Source organism: Stylophora pistillata, chromosome 11 (genome assembly GCF_964205215.1).
Source record: "Stylophora pistillata chromosome 11, jaStyPist1.2, whole genome shotgun sequence".
NCBI classification, from domain to species: domain Eukaryota; kingdom Metazoa; phylum Cnidaria; class Anthozoa; order Scleractinia; family Pocilloporidae; genus Stylophora; species Stylophora pistillata.
This window is the reverse complement of record NC_142529.1, coordinates 19,241,868-19,264,247: the sequence shown is the minus strand read 5'-3', so window position 1 is coordinate 19,264,247 and position 22,380 is coordinate 19,241,868. Positions and strand designations below refer to the sequence as shown.

General features: G+C 38.3%; 3 protein-coding genes, 2 non-coding genes and 2 pseudogenes across 5 annotated transcripts; 2 read left to right on the top strand and 5 right to left on the bottom strand.

Annotated features, from left to right (window-relative positions):
- Positions 1 to 1,963: 1,963 nt before the first annotated feature.
- LOC148720477 (melanocyte-stimulating hormone receptor-like) lies at positions 1,964 to 3,461 on the bottom strand (annotated as a pseudogene).
- Positions 3,462 to 9,056: 5,595 nt separating this feature from the next.
- LOC148720476 (melanocortin receptor 5-like) lies at positions 9,057 to 10,398 on the bottom strand. Its single transcript, XM_088737631.1, has one exon. The coding sequence runs from the start codon at positions 10,396 to 10,398 to the stop codon at positions 9,460 to 9,462; it is 939 nt and encodes a 312-aa protein (XP_088593757.1). The 3' UTR covers positions 9,057 to 9,459.
- Positions 10,399 to 11,253: 855 nt separating this feature from the next.
- LOC148720475 (adenosine receptor A3-like) lies at positions 11,254 to 12,192 on the bottom strand. The gene has a single exon (XM_088737630.1). It carries the CDS (start codon positions 12,190 to 12,192, stop codon positions 11,254 to 11,256), a length of 939 nt encoding a protein of 312 aa, XP_088593756.1.
- Positions 12,193 to 13,109: 917 nt separating this feature from the next.
- Trnat-ggu (transfer RNA threonine (anticodon GGU)) lies at positions 13,110 to 13,182 on the top strand. Its single transcript has one exon. It is a non-coding gene; the product is annotated as a tRNA-Thr (tRNA).
- A 4,955-nt stretch (positions 13,183 to 18,137) lies between these two features.
- Positions 18,138 to 19,433, bottom strand: LOC148720473 (melanocyte-stimulating hormone receptor-like; annotated as a pseudogene).
- Positions 19,434 to 20,117: 684 nt separating this feature from the next.
- Positions 20,118 to 21,056, bottom strand: LOC148720472 (adenosine receptor A3-like). The gene has a single exon (XM_088737629.1). The coding sequence runs from the start codon at positions 21,054 to 21,056 to the stop codon at positions 20,118 to 20,120; it is 939 nt and encodes a 312-aa protein (XP_088593755.1).
- A 908-nt stretch (positions 21,057 to 21,964) lies between these two features.
- Positions 21,965 to 22,037, top strand: Trnat-ggu (transfer RNA threonine (anticodon GGU)). The gene has a single exon. It is a non-coding gene; the product is annotated as a tRNA-Thr (tRNA).
- Positions 22,038 to 22,380: the final 343 nt, after the last annotated feature.

The window sequence follows — 22,380 nt, the reverse complement described above, 5'->3', positions numbered from 1 at the left end:
GCGTGTTGGCTGAATTGAACGAAACAACTCTATGCGTTCTACATTCCAAAATAGCAACTCTCGCTGTTTTGATTTCTTGATCGTTTCCTTATTAAGATTAAATGATAACTGCAACTCAGTGTAGTTTACAACGCCCTTCTGAATAGCGCCATATTCAGTGCATTTGGTTGGCTCGGCTGTTGTTGAACATGGTCTTGTAGTTGAGTGTGATGAAGACCAGGAGCGCATTTGTAGGTAGAATGATGTACATGCAACGCCGTCACCAAAAGGTTATTAGAGCAACTAGGATGAAGGATAATGCAGCGAAACTACAACTAGTTATATCAGTTAGCCATGTACGTTTCAATTTTTTTGTAAATCTTGAGGAGGATGTAATTTCACGGACAGCAAAGTGCTTGTCTGATTGTCTGCTGTACTGCTTGTCTTACTTCACTGACCTTCAAGCGGTAAAGAAACGGTTTGAAAGATGAGTTAAAAGAGACTAAAAGAGCGCTATTCTCCCACTGAGGAGTAGATGTGATGAATGTGTTTCTTAAAAAAAAAATCACAAATGGCAGGACACAATGTGATACATAACAAAAAACAAATACTAACTACACCCACTATGTACTGTAAACTGCCTTTCTGTATCGGGCGATGTCTAATGAATTTGGTTGGCTCGGCTTTTGTGTAGGAAGCGTGGTATAATTATAAAGACAAACCAGCGAGACTAAGTTATGATCCAAAAAGTGGCCACGATGGCATATATGCGAATGACGCTCTGACGAAAGGCTAACGCTGGAAACGTCAGCTTTTTAACGCTTTACGGTGTCCAATTTACAATTATCAACTCAGATGATATAACCAAATTATCTCGTTGCCCCCACAGTTTCTTTAGAAACTTACCCCTTTTATTCATTATGTTAATTGTTGCCAGATAATGTGTGATTTAGCACTGCGCCTACGAAAAACGGAGAAACACATTAGTTGTAGATATTTTTGTGTATATCGCACCTCCGGTTGAATTTATCGACATTATTTTGCCTGTAATAAGCTCTCATTTCTTTTTACTGCAGGTTTTCTGTGATTACATTAACGTAACCACACCTTCCGGTAAACCTTTTTTTTAATTAATCAACATTATTTGAATAAAGCCGGACCTTCTGAGTAGCGCTTAATCATTTAAAATGCGTGAACGCATTGTCAGTTGTGTCTAAAAAGGTTTCGATTTTATGCCAAGTGTACCTTTAATTGTACATCACTTAGGAAAGGAAACCCACAAAAGAAAGAGATTTCACAGATATTTATTATGACTCAATACGATAAAAGGTAAAGGAGAGATATAAAGCTCTGAAATACCATCAGTCAGAACGGAGGCATAAAAAGGGTCACGGCCGTGGGCTTCCGGTCAGAAAGCGTGAGTGATTGTATTCCTGCAATGTGCTTAATTTACCACGGAGTGTGATATAGTAAGGTATGTCCAACGTTAGCTACTTTCTTTGGCGGCCAACTTATTAGTGAGCAGTGGTATGGGCTACAGCAAGCAGTTTACATTTAAGTAAAGCAAGGATCCTCGCAGGTGTACTGCATTTTAAGAAATTGCAGAAAAAGCAATTTATTTCAGTAATTGTTATGAGCTAATCTTTACTTTGTAGAAATTAATCAAGTGCGAATTGGTTAAGAGAGCCGTTTCATTTACATGACAAGCATCAGAAATGGGTGGTTTCGTTATTTGAGCCCATAATAAGAAAGCTATATTTTTTATAACGATGTCACAGATAAATGTCTATCTATCGGGTGTTCATCACTTGTATTGAAATCAGTACGGTAGTCTCCACTCACCATACAATGAGAGCCGGTAGAAGTGCATTTGAAGTCGTTAATCTCGCCATCAGATCACACATTCATTCCTTCTTAACCCGCAGTACGTTTAGAAACAAGTTTATAATGATCAATACACGTATAACCTGAACAGGATTTGACTCTACGGACAACAAAGTGTTTGTCTGATTGTTTGCTTTACTGCTTGTCTAACTTCGCTAATCTTCTATCAGTAAAGGAACGGGTTTAAAGCTGAGTTAAAGGAGACAAAAACCGTTGCTAGTGCCCCACTGACGGCTAAATGTTTTGTAGATATTTCACTAAAAGTAATCAAACTTACCACCGTGTAATAAGGTAGATAACAAGCAAATAGAGCTAACTGCACCCACAGCGCACTGTTCACTGCCTTTCTGTATCGTGCGATGTTCAGTGCATTTGGTCGGCTAGGATTTTGCTGAATACGATCTTGTATTTGAGTGTGATATGACGTAGCGCTCTAAAAATCTTTGTGAACGATACGAATGAAATTATAAAGCAAGATCCTATAAATACAAAGCCGTACCAAAGTGTTATGTGGTAATTTAAGCCTCGGCATATGGCAACGACACCGGTTGCAATCCAAAAGGTAATTAAAACGACATATATACCTTTTACAGCTACAATTTGCCTGTATGTCAACCCCGAAAACAGGGCGAGAAGCCTATCCACGCTTATTGCCGTCATCATCAACAAACAAACTAATGATAACGCATAGCCTGCTATGAGGGCTGCTTGGTATGTCCATCGACAAAGACTCCAGTCTTCGTAAATGTAGGACATCAAATGGATCGCAGAGAGAGGATGGAAAACGAGACCCACCAACAGATCTGTTGTTGCCAGACAACGATAAAAGAGTTTGGACGGCGGATGAAGAGATGATTCTTTGTGAAGGGCAACAAGGATAAGAGAATTTCCAAGAAATGCTGTGATGGAAAACAGAATATGGATTCATATGATGCACGATCCTCGCAGTAGATAGCGCTATTTAAGCAATAGCGAAAATCAGACCTGAAAAAATCAGGCCTGTACGGGATTCGAACCACTGACCTCTGCGATACTAGTGCAGCGCTCTACCAATTGAGCTAACAAGCCAACTGGGAGCAGGCCGTCAAGTTGATTCGTAATAAACCTGTGAAATTGATATATTAGAAACAATGAAATATATGAAGTTCATATATTTTGAACTGCGGTATTAGATACATATGATGCACGATCCTCGCAGTAGATAGCGTTATTGAAGCAATAGCGAAAATCAGACCTGAAAAAATCAGGCCTGTACAGGATTCGAACCACTGGCCTGCTCCCAGTTGGCTTGTTAGCTCAATTGGTAGAGCGCTGCACTAGTATCGCAGAGGTCAGTGGTTCGAATCCCGTACAGGCCTGATTTTTTCAGGTCTGATTTTCGCTATTGCTTAAATAGCGCTATCTACTGCGAGGATCGTGCATCATATATATCTAATACCGCAGTTCAAAATATATGAACTTCATATATTTCATTGTATCAGAATATGGATTGGTGACATATAATGTGCGTGCATTGCACTTGCTGTAGACAGGGAGCATGCCAGTTCTTGAATGGTTTTTGCGGATGTTTCACCTTCTGTTAAATGCGTTGTTGTCATCTTCCCGCCGTTAATCTGAAGCAGTCTCTTTCTTTTTCGATAGTGTTCACTAACTTAAAACCAGCCGAAAATGCCGCCTGTTGTGTAACGATCACTCTTTTTGCGTTGGTTTACCTTGTATTTATTATCACCCAAAAGAGGAAACACTTATTCAACAGGGAGCAAATTTTGTGACATTTAACTTTGCTTGACTTTGTACATTAAAAGGTCCAAGAATAGTTCCAAAATTGTACTTTTGTGTAACCTGGCTAAAGCCATTAAAACCACGTAATTTAAATGGCTAAAGGGTACTTTACTGAACACTGGTCGGACATAATTAACTCAAACGGCAACCTACTTATTAGCGAACAGTAGGTGTGGACCACAGCCAGCTGTTAATCTTGGTCGTTGTCGCTTGAATTAAGTGCGAATTCAGTATTCAGAGTTAATTTAAAATTCAAACTTTTAAAAAGAAATGAGTGCTTTTATTCTTTGACAACAGGATGGTAAACTCTCCTTATCCTCATTTTGAATAATGAAAAATATATTTTCACCAGCTTTCAACTTACGTCTGGTGACTCGGAGTAAACAGTATTCCCACATGTTAGGAAAATGTGAATATAAATCTTTCCTCTCTGTAAAGCATTAAAGTTAAAATTCTGCGTTTTAGATGATACATGCACAATATGTTTTTATTTCATTGACACGAAGAGCTCGAGCATGCTAAATGTAATCCACGAGTCCTAAAACAAAATTGGTCATTGAATTTGAATATACGGAAATTATATCTGTGTAATGCGGTTTCATGAAATGTATGAAAGCGATCCTCGCAGGAATGAATCCTATACTTGATTATGTGGTAGTGGAAAGAAGGCTTCAACTTCGACGGTTTTTGATACAAGCCAACATGATTACCAGCTCCCAGTTGACTTCTTAGGTCAGTTGGTAGAGCACTGCATTGGTAATGTAGAGGTCATGGGTTCAAGTCCCGTAAGGGCCTGAATTTATTTTAGGCGTTACTTTCACTACCGACTTAAGTAGGGTTCATTACTGCGAAGATCGCTTTCATACAAAATTGGTCATAACAGCCAGTTAATCGAAGAAAAGGAGAATTTATCACAACGAGCCAACTGAAACCCATCGCGAATCTTGCAAGCTGTGTTAAGCGGGGGGACACTACACGTGATTGAGTCGCGATTAGTTTTAGTTTTGAGTTTGATTGTTCGAGAGGATGGTGCATGTTGCATTCACGGCGGAGCCGGCAGGTGGTGTTGTCCATCGGAGTACGCCAGTTAAACCAGAGTGATATCGGTAATTAGATTTAAAATGACTTTATTTAATTATCGGTACCGCTATTACATCACTGACAGTGAAGAGTCTGATCTTTGCTCCTGTTGCTAAAGGAAGAAGAAAACTCTTAGATTTTCTGAGTACTCCTGATGACTCCAGCAACTCCTATACCATGTGTGACTCCCAAACTAAAAACACAAGCTACTGAAAGGCCATATCATATTATTGAAAGAATGACGTCATAAAGAAACCTAAAGCGGCTAGCTGAAAAACCGAAATTAACAAATTAATGAAATCAACCGAAATAATAATGGAACGGAACGATAACGATAGAAAGTCTAATCTATGTACAAGACAGTGAAGGTTTACCAGAAAAATTACGTATCGTAGTAAGGCAACCAAAAAGAATTCATGGATCTCTTTAGAGCCTCAATTGTTCAGGGCACAGAGTGTATCTCTCGGTTAAGACCTTAAGATATGACAACATCTTCAAGAAGTTATTTTTACAAGCGATTTGAAATCCTTCAATGTTGCTGTAGTTTGCAGTACTTATTTCGTATACCACATGGGTTTTTTTGATATCCGGATGTTACGAGATGCGAGGGGTTAAATCACAATGACATTAGTTACTGAACGGGGCGGCTAATGGAAAGAATTTGCATGGGCCGGGGGAGGGGTTATCAAGAGAAGTTAGGAATTGGGGGAGGGGAGGAGGGGTGGCTTACAGCCTTAACCGTTTTGAAGAAAAAAAATCGGTTGATCACACTAACTTGTATTACTCATGATTGTATAGAAAATGGTGAATCTTTTTCAGGGAAGTTGATCTGGCATAGTAGAGAGATTAGCACAGTGTTTGCGTGAAACGGTAAACGTCTGCTTGCCTTTTCACGTTTCACGTAAAATAGCGAGAACCTTGCTGTTTTAGCTTGCGTGAGCTCACGTCATGGTGGATTTGGAGACGCCCTTGTGTGACGTACAATGATTAGTTCTGGTGCTCTTTTTCCGACATTTTTCACAGACGTGAAAAAATGGCGGGACAAACAAGGTCACGTGGTTACTCTTGCCCTTCGCGTCTCACGTAAACGCGTTTCACGTAAATTCTATTCATGACTTTTAGAATTTGAATTGTTTTCATTTCTGTGTGTCCAGAGAGACGCCCTGTTCAAATTAAAATAGTGGAAATTTCGGGACTCAAAATGGTCAAAACACAATGTATTGGCGCCCATACATTTATCACCACCAAAACAGGCATACCTTTACTATCTAATTGCGAATTAGAATTGCGAATTAGATTTTTTATTTCCAAGTAAATATCAGGTGGTTAATACTAGGCTGGCTTGCAAATAGCGAAGAGCTAGTCCCGGGAAGCCAGACAATTGAAAAGTAATTTTACACAATTTTTCATAATAATATTCATATGCAATTAGAACATGACAGAGGAAAGAGGAAAACTACTGACTAAAGAGACTGGAGACTAAACATAATTACAGTTAGAAATTAACCTTTCATCAAGTATTAATTAAAGTATCTGTTTCGCTTAATGGAGTCGACTACAGACTAAACATAATTACAGTTAGAAGTTAACTTTCATCTCATTAATTAGAGTATCTATTTCAACATAGAAGTTTTCAGTTTCTAGAATTTCGATTAATTTTGTTCTAATGGATTTTTTAAAAGAGTTCTTGGATAAGTTTTTATGACTAGTTGGCATCCCATTCCATTCCAACACGTGAAAAAGCCTTACTTTGAACATTAAGCGCATATTTTTCAGTATAAAAATACTCAGACGTTGATGAACGTGTGCCGTAAGAGTGAACGCTGGAAATTTTAGAAAACAAATTCGAAATATTACTTGGTGCAGAAGTAGTATTGATTTCGTACATTAGATTAGCAATTTTTCCATAATATTGGAATTCTAGTGGAAGAAGTTTTGCTTTAAAAATAAAGGGTATTGCATGCTCCCTTACTGGGGCGAAGTGGATAAGACGGAGTACGCGTTTTTGTAAGACAAGAATACTATTTAACAAGGTCTTAGATGCAGTTCACCAAAAAGTTAATCCATACGTTATAAAAGGTACAATGAGGGATTTATAAATATCAAGAACAGTTCCATTAAGAACTAAATACCCAAGATATTCATGTAATGCAATTCTTATGCTCAAGAGTAACGTTCTTATTTTCTTCATTGCCAAAAATATTAATTTGTGGCAGGTAATTAAGTTTTTTTTCGGCATGGGTGAAAAATAACAAAGTTTGATTTCTTTCTGTTAAGTGTAAGTTTATTTGCGGTTAGCCAATTGAATAGTTTGTTCAATTCAATATTTACAATTAATTCCAATGCCTTGAGATTTGTGTGAGAGTATAGGACATTAGTATCATCTGCAAAAAGAAAAAAATTAAGTTCCCTGGAGCAATATTGTTTATCATTGACATATAGCAAAAAGAGGAGTGGTCCTAAAACGGACCCTTGGGGTGCACCACAGCTAACTACTTCTTTGTCCGAAATATCAACGTGATCAACGGAAATTGAACGTATTACCATTGAGTATGCCACCACGAACATTATAAATGTGCAGTAAAAATTGCAGATCTTACAATGTATAATAGTCAAATACGATCAAGGTTCATTGTGTGGGATAAAAGCTAGTAAATGATAAATACAAGTAAATAAGATTACAGTGATCATTGTAATGATAAAGATAATTACAGTGTATATAAGTTAAAAGCATTTGAAATTGTGCTAATGGTGGCCTTAGCTTAACAAATGACCACAGCATTAAAGGTTGAAAGCCAAGGAGGAGATTCACAAATTCATCTTCAACGCGGGTGAAATACCTCTTTACGCGAATTACAAGAGAAAAAATGATGCGCCATAAAACACTCCTGTCTTCAAATTCAATTATTTCGGATTCTGTCTTCCTGTTACATCACATGAATAAAGTTAGGTTACACTACAACTTCACTTAAACTTTCTTAAGTTTTGGGTCCACATCAGAGGCTCGTAATAAAAATAATAACTAAGTATAAGTTTATATTCACGAAAGAGGAATTTTAAGACATTACAATTCACAACAACTTTTAATCGAGGTCCGCCTCTATTTTTAAACTGTAGAAATCATGAATACATGAAAGTCATATATTTGAACTCAGTGCGTTTCAGAAATAAATCTGAAAGCGATCTTCGTAGTAACGAACACTGCTTAAGCAGTAGAGAAAATAAGGCTGGAAAAGAATTCAGGCCTGTGCGGGATCAGAACCCAGGACCTCTGCGATATTGCAGAGGTCATGGGTTCATGGAGTCATGGGTCATGGAGTCATGGGTCATGGACTAAAAGACCAACCAAAAGATCAGCTGTTGCCAGACAGCGATAAAATAGTTTGGACGGCGGATGAAAGGAAGATTCCTTGCGAGGTGCAACAAGGATGAGGGAATTCCCAAGAAATGCTGTTAGGAAGAAACGCATGTTGACTATTGTAAAGATGAAACAATTTTTGTGTTTTTTAGCTGTTAGTGAGTTTCACAGGAGCTGACCGATACTTGGCTGTGTAGCCACGCGATGCGGTTCCAGTCGAGGCCCACAAATTGACCCTTGCTCACCATAGAGCCTCCAGTAGCTCTGTGGTTAGAGCATCCGACTAGATCACGGAGGGTCGTGGGTTCAAGTCCTATCTGGGGCTCGGATTTTTCTATGTTGAGTATTGCCAAATAATATGAGTGTTTTTGCACTACACTTGCGGAAAACCTGAAACACATTACTTATAGAAATATTTTATGTGTATTGCAACTCCTGTTCAAATTGTGTTCGCCATTATTTTCCCTGTAATAAGCTCTTATTTCCTTTTACGGCAGTTTTTCTGTGATTGCATTAGAAGATATTTCGTCCCAACCACACCTGCCTAATACACCTTTCTTAATCAAAATTAGTTGAATGAAGTCGACATTGTTAATTGCACGTAAGAATTTAAAATGCGTGAACGCACTAGTAGTTGTGTCTAAAAAGGTTTCAATTTTTTCTTTAAGTGTACCTTTAACTGATCATCGCTTAGGAAAGGAAACACTTCTTCAGCATGCAGAAAGCAATTTCTCAGACATTTACTCTGACTCAATACGATAAAAGGTAAAGAATAGTTATTAGACTCTGAGGTGCCATTTGTCAGAACGGAACATATAAAGGATCAAGGTTTTGGGCTTCTGGTAAGGAAAATAAATAACCTTGGCCATTTTCTTCGGCGGCCAACTTACCGGTACGCAGTGGTGTGGAAAACAACCAGCAGTTTATATTTAAGTAAAGCACGGATCTCACAGGTGTGCTGTATTAAGAGCAATTACAGAAAAAAACATTTTATTACATTAATAGTTATGGGGTTATCTTTACTTTGTGGACATTTAATTTAATTCAAGTGTGAATTAGTTTAAGAGCCTGTTGTTTGACATGGCAAACATAGGGCATCGGTGATATAATTATTTGAGCGCATGATAAGAAAACTCCATTCCTTACAACGATTTCACTTGTGTTTGTCCATCGGGTCCTCATTACTTGTATTGTTTTTTCCGCTCACCATTCAGTGATAACCAGTACAAGTGCTTTTGAAGTCACATTTTCACATATTTTGTATACATTTTGAAGTCGCATACATAAATCACATATTCGTTCCCTCTTAACCTACATTGTTTTAGAAACAAGGTTTTTAAGGATCAATACATGTGTAACTGGAAAAGTATATGACTCTAAGGACAGCAAAGTGCTTGTCTGATTGTCTGCTTTACAGCTTGTCTAACTTCGCTAATCTTCCAACAGTAAAGACACGGGTTTAAAGTTGAGTTAAAGGAGATAAGGAGCATTGTTAGTGCCCCACTGACGGCTGAACTTTTTCGAGATAATTTGTTAAAAGTGATCAAAATTACCACTATGCAGTAAGGTAGATAACAGGCAATTAGAGCTAACTGCACCCACAACGCACTGTTCACTGCCTTTCTGTATCGTGCGATGTTCAATGCATTTGGTTGGCTCAGATTTTGCTGGGTATGATCTTGTATTTGAGTGTGATGATGACGAAGCGCTTTAAAAATCTTTGTGTATGATGCGAATGAGATTATCAAGCAGGATGCTATAATTACAAAGCCGTACGATAGTGTTCTGTGGTAATCTAAGCTTTGGAATATGGCAACGACACCGGTTGCAATCCAAAAGGTAGTTAGAACGACATTTACGCGCTTTACAGTTACAATTTGTCTGTATGTCAACCCTAACAGCAGGGCTAGAAGCCTATCAACGCTTATTGCCGTCATCGTCAACAAAGACACTAAACATAAGGCAGAGACTGATATGACTGTTGCGTGGTATGTCCACCGACAAAGACTCCAGTGTTCGTTAAAATAGGACATCCAATGGATGGCAGCCAGAGGATGGACGACAAGACCAACCAGCAGATCTGTTGTTGCCAGGCAACGATAAAAGAGTTTGGACGGCGGATGAAGAGACGATTCCTTGTGAAGAGCAATAAGGATAAGAGAATTCCCAAGAAATGTTGTGATGGATAACAAAATGTGGAATGTTGACGTATAATAAGCGTGCTGTTGTATTGCACTTGCGATAGACCGGGAGCATGCCAGTTCTGGAACGCTTTTAGTTGTTGTTCCACCTTCTGTTAAATGTGCTGTCGCCATCTTCCTACCGCTAATCTGAAGGGCTCCTTTGTTTTTCCCAGCAGCAGGCCATCTGTTATAGCAACGAGAAATATCTCATCTTCACAGCACCCACCGGTCCATTTTTACGTAAAACTTACTTTCCCCGTGGATGTTAGAAGAACTACTTTTTCGATAGTGTTCACTAACTTAAAACGAGCTTAAGAGTGAACCGCTTGTTCTGTTACATTTTTGGATTCGCAAAATATTTTTGGATTTTGAAAAACTTTTTTTGGATTTCTAAATAATTTTTTGGATTTGCAAAATATCTTTGGATTTGTCAAACTTTTCGACAGTGAGTTTAAAATAAATATTGCGATTTGAAATATTTTTCGGGATTTGAAAAATATTTTTGGATTGTCCCTTTTCGGCTTCCGTAGGTATGGGCTACAACAAGCAGTTTATATTTAAGAAAAGCAAGGATCCTCGCAGGTGTACTGCATTTTAAGCAATTGCAGAAATAGCAATTTATTTCAGTAATTGTTATGAGCTAATCTTTACTTTGTAGAAATTACTCAAGTGCGAATTGGTTAAAAGAGCCGTTTCATTTACATGACAAACATCGGGCATCGGTGGTTTCATTATTTGAGCCCATGATAAGAAAGCTACAGTTTTTACAACGATGTCACAGATAAATGTCTGTCTATCGGGTGTTCATCACTTGTAATGATATAAGTACGGTTGTCTCCACTCACCATACAATGAGAGCCGGTAGAAGTGCATTTGAAGTCGTTAATCTCGCCATCAGATCACACATTCATTCCTTCTTAACCCGCAGTACGTTTAGAAACAAGTTTATAATGATCAAAACACATATAACCTGAGCAGGATTTGACTCTACGGACAACAAAGTGTTTGTCTGATTGTTTGCTTTACTGCTTGTCTAACTTCGCTAATCTTCCAACAGTAAAGGAACGGGTTTAAAGTTGAGTTAAAGGAGACAAAAGCCGATGCTAGTGCCCCACTGATGGCTAAATGTTTTTTAGATATTTCACTAAAAGCAATCAAACTTACCACCGTGTAATAAGGTAGATAACAAGCAAATAGAGCTAACTGCACCCACAGCGCACTGTTCACTGCCTTTCTGTATCGTGCCATGTTCAGTGCATTTGGTCGGCTCGGATTTTGCTGAGTACGATCTTGTATTTGAGTGTGATGATGACGTAGCGCTCTAAAAATCTTTGTGTACGATACGAATGAAATTATCAAGCAAGATCCTACAACTACAAAGCCGTACCAAAGTGTTATGTTGTAATTTAAGCCTCGGCATATGGCAACGACACCGGTTGCAATCCAAAAGGTAATTAAAACGACATATATACGCTTTACAGTTACAATTTGCCTGTATGTCAACCCCAACAACAGGGCGAGAAGCCTATCCACGCTTATTGCCGTCATCGTCAACAAAGATACTGAACATAACGCATGGCCTGCTATGAGGGTTGCTGGGTATGTCCATCGACAAAGACTCCAGTCTTCGTAAATGTAGGACATCCAATGGATCGCAGTGAGAGGATGGAAAACGAGACCTACCAACAGATCTGTTGTTGCCAGACAACGATAAAAGAGTTTGGAAGGAGGATGAAGAGATGATTCTTTGTGAAGGGCAACAAGGATAAGAGAATTTCCAAGAAATGCTGTGATGGAAAACAGAATATGGATTGGTGACATATAATGTGCGTGCTGTTGCAATGCACTTGCCATAGACAGGGAGCATGCCAGTTCTTGAATGGTTGTTGCGGATGTTTCACCTTGTGTTAAATACGTTGTCGTCATCTTCCCACCGTTAATCTGTAGCAGTCTTTTTCTTTTTCGATAGTGTTCACTAACTTAACACCAGCCGAAACTACCGCCTGTTATGTAACGATCACTTTTTTTGCGTTGGTTTACCTTGTATTTATTATCACCCAAAAGAGGAAACACTTATTCAACAGTGAGCAAATATTGTGACATTTAACTTTGCTTGACTTTGTACATTAAGAGGTCCAAGAATAGTTCCAAAATTGTACCTTTTGTGTAACCTGGCTAAAGCCATTAAAACCATGTAATTTAAATGGCTAAAGGGTACTTTACTGAACACCTGTCGGACATAATTAACTCAAACGGCAACCTATTTATTAGCGAACAGCAGGTGTGGACCACAGCCAGCTGTTAATCTTGGTCGTTGTCGCTTGAATTAAGTGCGAATTTAGCATTCAGAGTTAATTTAAAATTCAAACTTTTAGAAAGACATGAATGCTTTTATTCTTTGACAACAGGATGGTAAACTCTCCTTATCCTCATTTTGAATAATGAAAAAGATATTTTCACTAGGTTTCAACTTACGTCAGGTGACTCGGAGTAAACAGTATCCTCACATGTTAGCAAAATTTGAATATAAATTGTTCCTCTCTGTAAAGCATTAAAGTTAAAATTCTGCGTTTTAGATGATACATGCACAATATGTTTTTATTTCACTGACACGAAGAGCTCGAGCATGCTAAATGTAATCCACGAGTCCTAAAACAAAATTGGTCATTGAATTTGAATATACGGAAATTATATCTGTGTAATGCGGTTTCATGAAATGTATGAAAGCGATCCTCGCCGGAATGAACCCTATACTTAATCATGTGGTAGTGGAAAGAAGGCTTCAACTTTGACGGTTTTTGATGCAAACCAACATGATTACCAGCTCCCAGTTCAAAAAAAGTGGCTTCTTAGCTCAGTTGGTAGAGCACTGCATCGGTATTGCAGAGGTCATGGGTTCAAGTCCCGTAAGGGCCTGAATTTATTTCAGTCCTTATTTCCACTACCGACTAAGTAGGGTTCATTACAGCGAAGATCGCTTTCATTCAAAATTGGCCATAACAGCCAATTAATCGAAGAAAAGGAGAATTTATCACAATGAGCCAACTGGAACCCATCGAGAATCTTGCAAGCTGCGTTAAGCGCGGGGAAACTACACGTGATTGAGACGCGATTGGTTTTAGTTTTGAGTTTGATTGTTCGAGAGGATGGTGCATGTTGCATTCCCGGCGGAGCCGGCAGGGGGTGTTGTCCATCAGAGTACGCCAGTTACACCGGAGTGATATCGGTAATTAGATTTAAAATGACTTTATTTAATTAGCGGTACCGCTATTACATCACTGAGAGTGAAGAATCTGATCTTTGCTCCGGTTGCTAAAGGATGAAAAAAACTCTTAGATTTTCTGAGTACTCCTGATGACTCCAGCAACTCCTACACCATGTCACTCCCAAACTAAAAGCAGAAGCTTTTGAAAGGCCATATCATATTATTGAAAAAAATGACGTCATAAAGAAACCTAAAGCGGCTAGCTGAAAAACCGAAATTAACAAATTAAGAAAATCAAACGAAATAATAATGGAGCGGAACGATAACGATAGAAAGTCTAATCTATGTACAAGATAGTGAAGGTTTACCAGAATAATTACGTATCGTAATAAGGCAACCAAAAAGAATTCATGGATCTCTTTAGAGCCTCTGTTGTTCAGGGCACAGAGTGTATCTCTCGGTTAAGACCTTAAGATATGACAACATATTCAAGACGTTATTTTTACAAGCGATTTGAAATCCTTCAATGTTGCTGTAGTTTGCAGTACTTATTTCGTATACCACATGGGTTTTTTTGATATCCGGAGGTTACGAGATGCGAGGGGTTAAATCACAATGACATACGTTGCTGAACGGAGCGGCTAATGCAAAGAATTTGCTTGGGCCGGTGGGAGGAGTTATCAAGAGAAGTTGGGAATGAGGGGAGGGGGGAGGGGTGGCTTACCACCTTAACTGTTTTGAAGAAAAAAAATCGGTTGATCACGGTAACTTGTATAACTCATTATTGTATAGAAAATGGTGAATCTTTTTCAGGGAAGTTGATCTGGCATAGTAGAGAGATTAGCACAGTGTTTGCGTGAAACGGTAAACGTCAGCTTGCCTTTTCACGTTTCACGTAAAATAGCGAGAACCTTGCTGTTTTAGCTTTGCGTGAGCTCACGTCATGGTAGATTTGGAGACGCCCTTGTGTGACTTACAATGATTAGTTCTGGTGCTCTTTTTCCGACATTTTTCACAGGCGAGAAAAAATGGCGGGACAAACAAGGTCACGTGGTTACTCTTGCCCTTCGCGTTTCACGTACACGCGTTTCACGTAAATTCTATTCATGACTTTTAGAATTTGAATTGTTTTCATTTCTGTGTGTCCAGAGAGACGCCCTGTTCAAATTAAAATAGTGGAAATTTCGGGACTCAAAATGGTCAAAACACAATGTATTGGCGCCCATACATTTATCAGCACCAAACCAGGCATACCTTTAATATCTAATTGCGAATTAGAATTGCGAATTAGATTTTTTATTTCCAAGTAAATATCAGGTGGTTATTACTAGGCGGGCTTGCAAATAGCGAAGAGCTAGTCGCGGGAAGCCAGACAATTGAAAAGTAATTTTACACAATTTTTCATAATAATATTCACATGCAATTACAACATGACAGAGGAAAGAGGAAAACTACGGACTAAAGAGACTGGAGACTAAACATAATTACATTTAGAAATTAACTTTTCATCAAGTATTAATTAAAGTATCTATTTCGCGTTATGGAGTCGACTACAGACTAAACATAATTACAGTTAGAAGTTAACTTTCATCTTATTAATTAGAGTATCTATTTGAACATGGGAGTTTTCAGTTTCTAGAATTTCGATGAATTTTGTTCTAATGGAATTTTTAAAAGAGTTCTTGGATAAGTTTTTAAGACTAGTTGGTATCCCATTCCATTCCAACACGTGAAAAAGCCTTACTTTGAACATTAAGCGCATATTTTTTAGTATAAAAATGCTCAGACGTTGATGAACGTGTGCCGTAAGAGTGAACGCTGGAAATTTTAGAAAACAAATTCGAAATATTACTTGGTGCAGAAGTAGTATTGATTTCGTACATTAGATTAGCAATTTTTCCATAATATTGGAATTCTAGTGGAAGAAGTTTTGCTTTAAAAATAAAGGGTATTGCATGCTCCCTTACTGGGGAAAAGTGGATAAGACGGAGTACGCGTTTTTGTAAGACAAGAATACTATTTAACAAGGTCTTAGATGCAGTTCACCAAGAAGTTAATCCATACGTTATAAAAGGTACAGTGAGGGATTTATAAATATCAAGAACAGTTCGATTAAGAACTAAATACCCAAGATATTCATGTAATGCAATTCTTATGCTCAAGAGTAACGTTCTTATTTTCTTCATTGTCGAAAATATTAATTTGTGGCTGGTAATTAAGTTTTGTTTGGCATGGGTGAAAAATAAAGTTTGACTTCTTTCTGTTAAGTGTAAGTTTATTTGCGGTTAGCCAATTGAATAGTTTGTTCAATTCAATATTTACAATTAGTTCCAATGCCTTGAGATTTTTGTGAGAGTATAGGACATTAGTATCATCTGCAAAAAGAAAAAAAATTAAGTTTCCTGGAGCAATATTGTATATCATTGACATATAGCAAAAAAGAGGAGTGGCCTTAAAACGGACCCTTGGGGTACACCACAGCTAACTACTTCTTTGTCCGAAATATCAACGTAATCAACAGAAATTGAACGTATTACTATTGAGTATGCCACCACGTACATTATAAATGTGCAGTAAAAATTGCAGATCTTACAATGTATAATAGTCAAATACGATCAAGGTTCATTGTGTGGGATAAAAGCTAGTAAATGATAAATACAAATAAATAAGATTACAGTGATCATTGTAATGATAAAGATAATGACAGTGTATATAAGTTAAAAGCATTTGAAATTGTGCTAATGGTGGCCTTAGCTTAACAAATAACCACAGCATTAAAGGTTGAAAGCCAAGGAAGAGATTCACAAATTCATCTTCAACGCGGGTGAAATACCTCTTTACGCGAATTACAAGAGAAAAAATGACGCGCCATAAAACACTCCTGTCTTCAAATTCAATTATTTCGGATTCTGTCTTCCTGTTACATCACATGAATAAAGTTAGGTTACACTACAACTTCACTCAAACTTTCTTGAGTTTTGAGTCCACATCAGAGCCTCGTAATAAAAATAATAACTAAGTATAAGTTTATATTCACGAAAGAGCAATTTTGATACATTACAATTCTCAAAAATTTTTAATCGAGGTCTACCTCTATTTTTAAACTGTAGAAATCATGAATACATGAAAGTCATATATTTGAACTCAGTGCGTTTCAGAAATAAATCTGAAAGCGATCTTCGCAGTAACGAACACTGCTTAAGCAGTAGAGAAAATAAGGCTGGAAAAGAATTCAGGCCTGTACGGGATCAGAACCCAGGACCTCTGCGATATTGCAGAGGTCATGGGTTCATGGAGTAATGGGTCATGGAGTCATGGGTCATGGACTAAAAGACCAACCAAAAGATCAGCTGTTGCCAAACAACGATAAAATAGTTTGGACGGCGGATGAAAGGGAGATTCCTTGCGAAGTGCAACAAGGATGAGAGAATTCCCAAGAAATACTGTTCGGAAGAGAAGCATGTTGAGCATTGTAAATATGAAACAATTTTAGTGTTTTTTAGCTGTTAGTGAGTTTCACAGGCGCTGACCGATACTTGGCTGTGTAGCCGCGCGATGCGGTTCCAGTCGAGGCCCACAAATTGACCCTTGCTCACCATAGAGTCTCCTGTAGCTCAGTGGTTAGAGCATCCGACTAGATCACGGGGGGTCGTGGGTTCAAGTCCCATCTTGGGCTCGGATTTTTCTATGTTGAGTATTGCCAAATAGTATGAGTGTTTTTGCACTACACTTGCGGAAAACCTGAAACATATTACGTGTAGAAATACTTTGTGTGTATTGCAACTCCTGTTAAAATTGTGTTCGCCATTATTTTCCCTGTAATAAGCTCTTATTTCCTTTTACTGCAGTTTTTCTGTGATTGCATTAGGAGATATTTCGTCCCAACCACACCTGCCGAATACACCTTTCTTAATCAAAATTAGTTGAATGAAGTCGACATTGTTAGTTGCACGTAAGAATGTAAAATGCGGGAACGCACTAGCAGTTGTGTCTAAAAAGGTTTCAATTTTTTCTTTAAGTGTACCTTTAATTGATCATTGCTTAGGAAAGGAAACACTTCTTCAACATGCAAAAAGCAATTTCTCAGACATTTACTCTGACTGAATACGATAAAAGGTAAAGAATAGTTGTTAGGCTCTGAGATGCCATTTGTCAGAACGGAACATATAAGGATCAAGGTTTTGGGCTTCTGGTAAGGAAAATAAATAACCTTGGCCATTTTCTTCGGCGGCCAACTTACCAGTGGGCAGTGGTGTGGAAAACAACCAGCAGTTTATACTTAAGTAAAGCACGAATCTCGGAGGTGTGCTGTATTAAGAACAATTACAGAAAAAAACATTTTATTTCATTAATAGTTATGGGGTTATCTTTACATTGTGGACATTTAATTTAATTTAAGTGCAAATTAGTTTAAGAGCCTGTTGTTTAACATGGCAAACATAGTGCGTCGGTAATATAATTATTTGAGTGCATGATAAGAAAACTCCATTCCTTTAAACGATTTCACTTGTGTCTGTCCATTGTTTTTTCCGCTCACCATTCAGTGATAACCAGTACAAGTGCTTTTGAAGTCACATATTCATATATTTTGTATATAGTTTGAAGTCGCATACATAAATCACATATTCGTTCCCTCTTAACCTACATTGTTTTAGAAACAAGGTTTTTAAGGATCAATACATGTGTAACTGGAACAGTATATGACTCTAACGACGGCAAAGTGCTTGTCTGATTGTCTGATTGTCTGCTTTACTGCTTGTCTAACTTCGCTAATCTTCCAGCAGTAAAGACACGGGTTTAAAGTTGAGTTAAAGGAGATAAGGAGCATTGCTAGTGCCCCACTGACGGCTGAACTTCTTAGGGATAATTAATTTGTTAAAAGTGATCAAAATTACCACTATGCAGTAAGGTAGATAACAGGCAATTAGAGCTAACTGCACCCACAACGCACTGTTCACTGCCTTTCTGTATCGTGCGTTGTTCAATACATTTGGTTGTCTCAGATTTTGCTGGGTATGATCTTGTATTTGAGTGTGATGATGACGAAGCGCTTTAAAAATCTTTGTGTATGATGCGAATGAGATTATCAAGCAGGATGCTACAACTACAAAGCTGTACCATAGTGTTATGTGGTAATCTAAGCTTTGGAATATGGCAACGACACCGGACGCAATCCAAAAGGTAGTTAGAACGACATATACACGCTTTACAGTTACAATTTGTCTGTATGTCAACCCTAACAACAGGGCTAGAAGCCTATCCACGCTTATTGCCGCCATCGTCAACAAAGACACTGAAGATAAGGCAGAGACTGATATTACGGTTGCGTGGTATGTCCACCGACAAAGACTCCAGCGTTTCGTTAAAATAGGACATCCAATGGATGGCAGCCAGAGGATGGACGACAAGACCAACCAGCAGATCTGTTGTTGCCAGGCAACGATAAAAGAGTTTGGACGGCGGATGAAGAGACGATTCCTTGTGAAGAGCAACAAGGATAAGAGAATTCCCAAGAAATGTTATGATGGATAACAGAATGTGGAATGTTGACGTATAATAAGCGTGCTGTTGTATTGCACTTGATTTTGGACGGCGGATGAAGAGACGATTCCTTGTGAAGAGCAACAAGGATAAGAGAATTCCCAAGAAATGTTATGATGGATAACAGAATGTGGAATGTTGACGTATAATAAGCGTGCTGTTGTATTGCACTTGCGATAGACCGGGAGCATGCCAGTTCTGGAATGCTTTTAGTTGGTGTTCCACCTTCTGTTAAATGTGCTGTCGCCATCTTCCTATCGCTAATCTGAAGGGGTCCTTTGTTTTTCCCAGCAGCAGGCCATCTGTTATAGCAACGAGAAATATCTCATCTTCACAGCACCCACCGGTCCATTTTTACGTAAAACTTACTTTCCCCGTGGATGTTAGAAGAACTACTTTTTCGATAGTGTTCACTAACTTAAAACGAGCTTAAGAGTGAACCGCTTGTTCTGTTACATTTTTGGATTCGCAAAATATTTTTGGATTTTGAAAAACTTTTTTTGGATTTCTAAATAATTTTTTGGATTTGCAAAATATCTTTGGATTTGTCAAACTTTTCGACAGTGAGTTTAAAATAAATATTGCGATTTGAAATATTTTTCGGGATTTGAAAAATATTTTTGGATTGTCCCTTTTCGGCTTCCGTAGGTATGGGCTACAACAAGCAGTTTATATTTAAGTAAAGCAAGGATCCTCGCAGGTGTACTGCATTTTAAGCAATTGCAGAAATAGCAATTTATTTCAGTAATTGTTATGAGCTAATCTTTACTTTGTAGAAATTACTCAAGTGCGAATTGGTTAAGAGAGCCGTTTCATTTACACGACAAACATCGGGCATCGGTGGTTTCATTATTTGAGCCCATGATAAGAAAGCTATAGTTTTTACAACGATGTCACAGATAAATGTCTGTCTATCGGGTGTTCATCACTTGTAATGATATAAGTACGATTGTCTCCACTCACCATACAATGAGAGCCGGTAGAAGTGCATTTGAAGTCGTTAATCTCGCCATCAGATCACACATTCATTCCTTCTTAACCCGCAGTACGTTTAGAAACAAGTTTATAATGATCAAAACACATATAACCTGAGCAGGATTTGACTCTACGGACAACAAAGTGTTTGTCTGATTGTTTGCTTTACTGCTTGTCTAACTTCGCTAATCTTCCAACAGTAAAGGAACGGGTTTAAAGTTGAGTTAAAGGAGACAAAAGCCGATGCTAGTGCCCCACTGATGGCTAAATGTTTTTTAGATATTTCACTAAAAGCAATCAAACTTACCACCGTGTAATAAGGTAGATAACAAGCAAATAGAGCTAACTGCACCCACAGCGCACTGTTCACTGCCTTTCTGTATCGTGCCATGTTCAGTGCATTTGGTCGGCTCGGATTTTGCTGAGTACGATCTTGTATTTGAGTGTGATGATGACGTAGCGCTCTAAAAATCTTTGTGTACGATACGAATGAAATTATCAAGCAAGATCCTACAACTACAAAGCCGTACCAAAGTGTTATGTTGTAATTTAAGCCTCGGCATATGGCAACGACACCGGTTGCAATCCAAAAGGTAATTAAAACGACATATATACGCTTTACAGTTACAATTTGCCTGTATGTCAACCCCAACAACAGGGCGAGAAGCCTATCCACGCTTATTGCCGTCATCGTCAACAAAGATACTGAACATAACGCATGGCCTGCTATGAGGGTTGCTGGGTATGTCCATCGACAAAGACTCCAGTCTTCGTAAATGTAGGACATCCAATGGATCGCAGTGAGAGGATGGAAAACGAGACCTACCAACAGATCTGTTGTTGCCAGACAACGATAAAAGAGTTTGGACGGAGGATGAAGAGATGATTCTTTGTGAAGGGCAACAAGGATAAGAGAATTTCCAAGAAATGCTGTGATGGAAAACAAAATATGGATTGGTGACATATAATGTGCGTGCTGTTGCAATGCACTTGCCATAGACAGGGAGCATGCCAGTTCTTGAATGGTTGTTGCGGATGTTTCACCTTGTGTTAAATACGTTGTCGTCATCTTCCCACCGTTAATCTGTAGCAGTCTTTTTCTTTTTCGATAGTGTTCACTAACTTAACACCAGCCGAAACTACCGCCTGTTATGTAACGATCACTTTTTTTGCGTTGGTTTACCTTGTATTTATTATCACCCAAAAGAGGAAACACTTATTCAACAGTGAGCAAATATTGTGACATTTAACTTTGCTTGACTTTGTACATTAAAAGGTCCAAGAATAGTTCCAAAATTGTACCTTTTGTGTAACCTGGCTAAAGCCATGTAATTTAAATGGCTAAAGGGTACTTTACTGAACACCTGTCGGACATAATTAACTCAAACGGCAACCTATTTATTAGCGAACAGCAGGTGTGGACCACAGCCAGCTGTTAATCTTGGTCGTTGTCGCTTGAATTAAGTGCGAATTTAGCATTCAGAGTTAATTTAAAATTCAAACTTTTAGAAAGACATGAATGCTTTTATTCTTTGACAACAGGATGGTAAACTCTCCTTATCCTCATTTTGAATAATGAAAAAGATATTTTCACTAGGTTTCAACTTACGTCAGGTGACTCGGAGTAAACAGTATCCTCACATGTTAGCAAAATTTGAATATAAATTGTTCCTCTCTGTAAAGCATTAAAGTTAAAATTCTGTGTTTTAGATGATACATGCACAATATGTTTTTATTTCACTGACACGAAGAGCTCGAGCATGTTAAATGTAATCCACGAGTCCTAAAACAAAATTGGTCATTGAATTTGAATATACGGAAATTATATCTGTGTAATGCGGTTTCATGAAATGTATGAAAGCGATCCTCGCCGGAATGAACCCTATACTTAATCATGTGGTAGTGGAAAGAAGGCTTCAACTTTGACGGTTTTTGATGCAAACCAACATGATTACCAGCTCCCAGTTCAAAAAAAGTGGCTTCTTAGCTCAGTTGGTAGAGCACTGCATCGGTATTGCAGAGGTCATGGGTTCAAGTCCCGTAAGGGCCTGAATTTATTTCAGTCCTTATTTCCACTACCGACTAAGTAGGGTTCATTACAGCGAAGATCGCTTTCATTCAAAATTGGCCATAACAGCCAATTAATCGAAGAAAAGGAGAATTTATCACAATGAGCCAACTGGAACCCATCGAGAATCTTGCAAGCTGCGTTAAGCGCGGCGAAACTACACGTGATTGAGACGCGATTGGTTTTAGTTTTGAGTTTGATTGTTCGAGAGCATGGTGCATGTTGCATTCCCGGCGGAGCCGGCAGGTGGTGTTGTCCATTGGAGTACGCCAGTTAAACAGGAGTGATATCGGTAATTAGATTTAGAATGACTTTATTTAATGAG

Coding starts and splice junctions, on each gene's coding strand:
- LOC148720475 (XM_088737630.1), bottom strand. CDS start 12,192: ATGACGACAACGTATTTAACACAAGGTGAAACATCCGCAACAACCATT.
- LOC148720476 (XM_088737631.1), bottom strand. CDS start 10,398: ATGGCGACAGCACATTTAACAGAAGGTGGAACAACAACTAAAAGCGTT.
- LOC148720472 (XM_088737629.1), bottom strand. CDS start 21,056: ATGACGACAACGTATTTAACACAAGGTGAAACATCCGCAACAACCATT.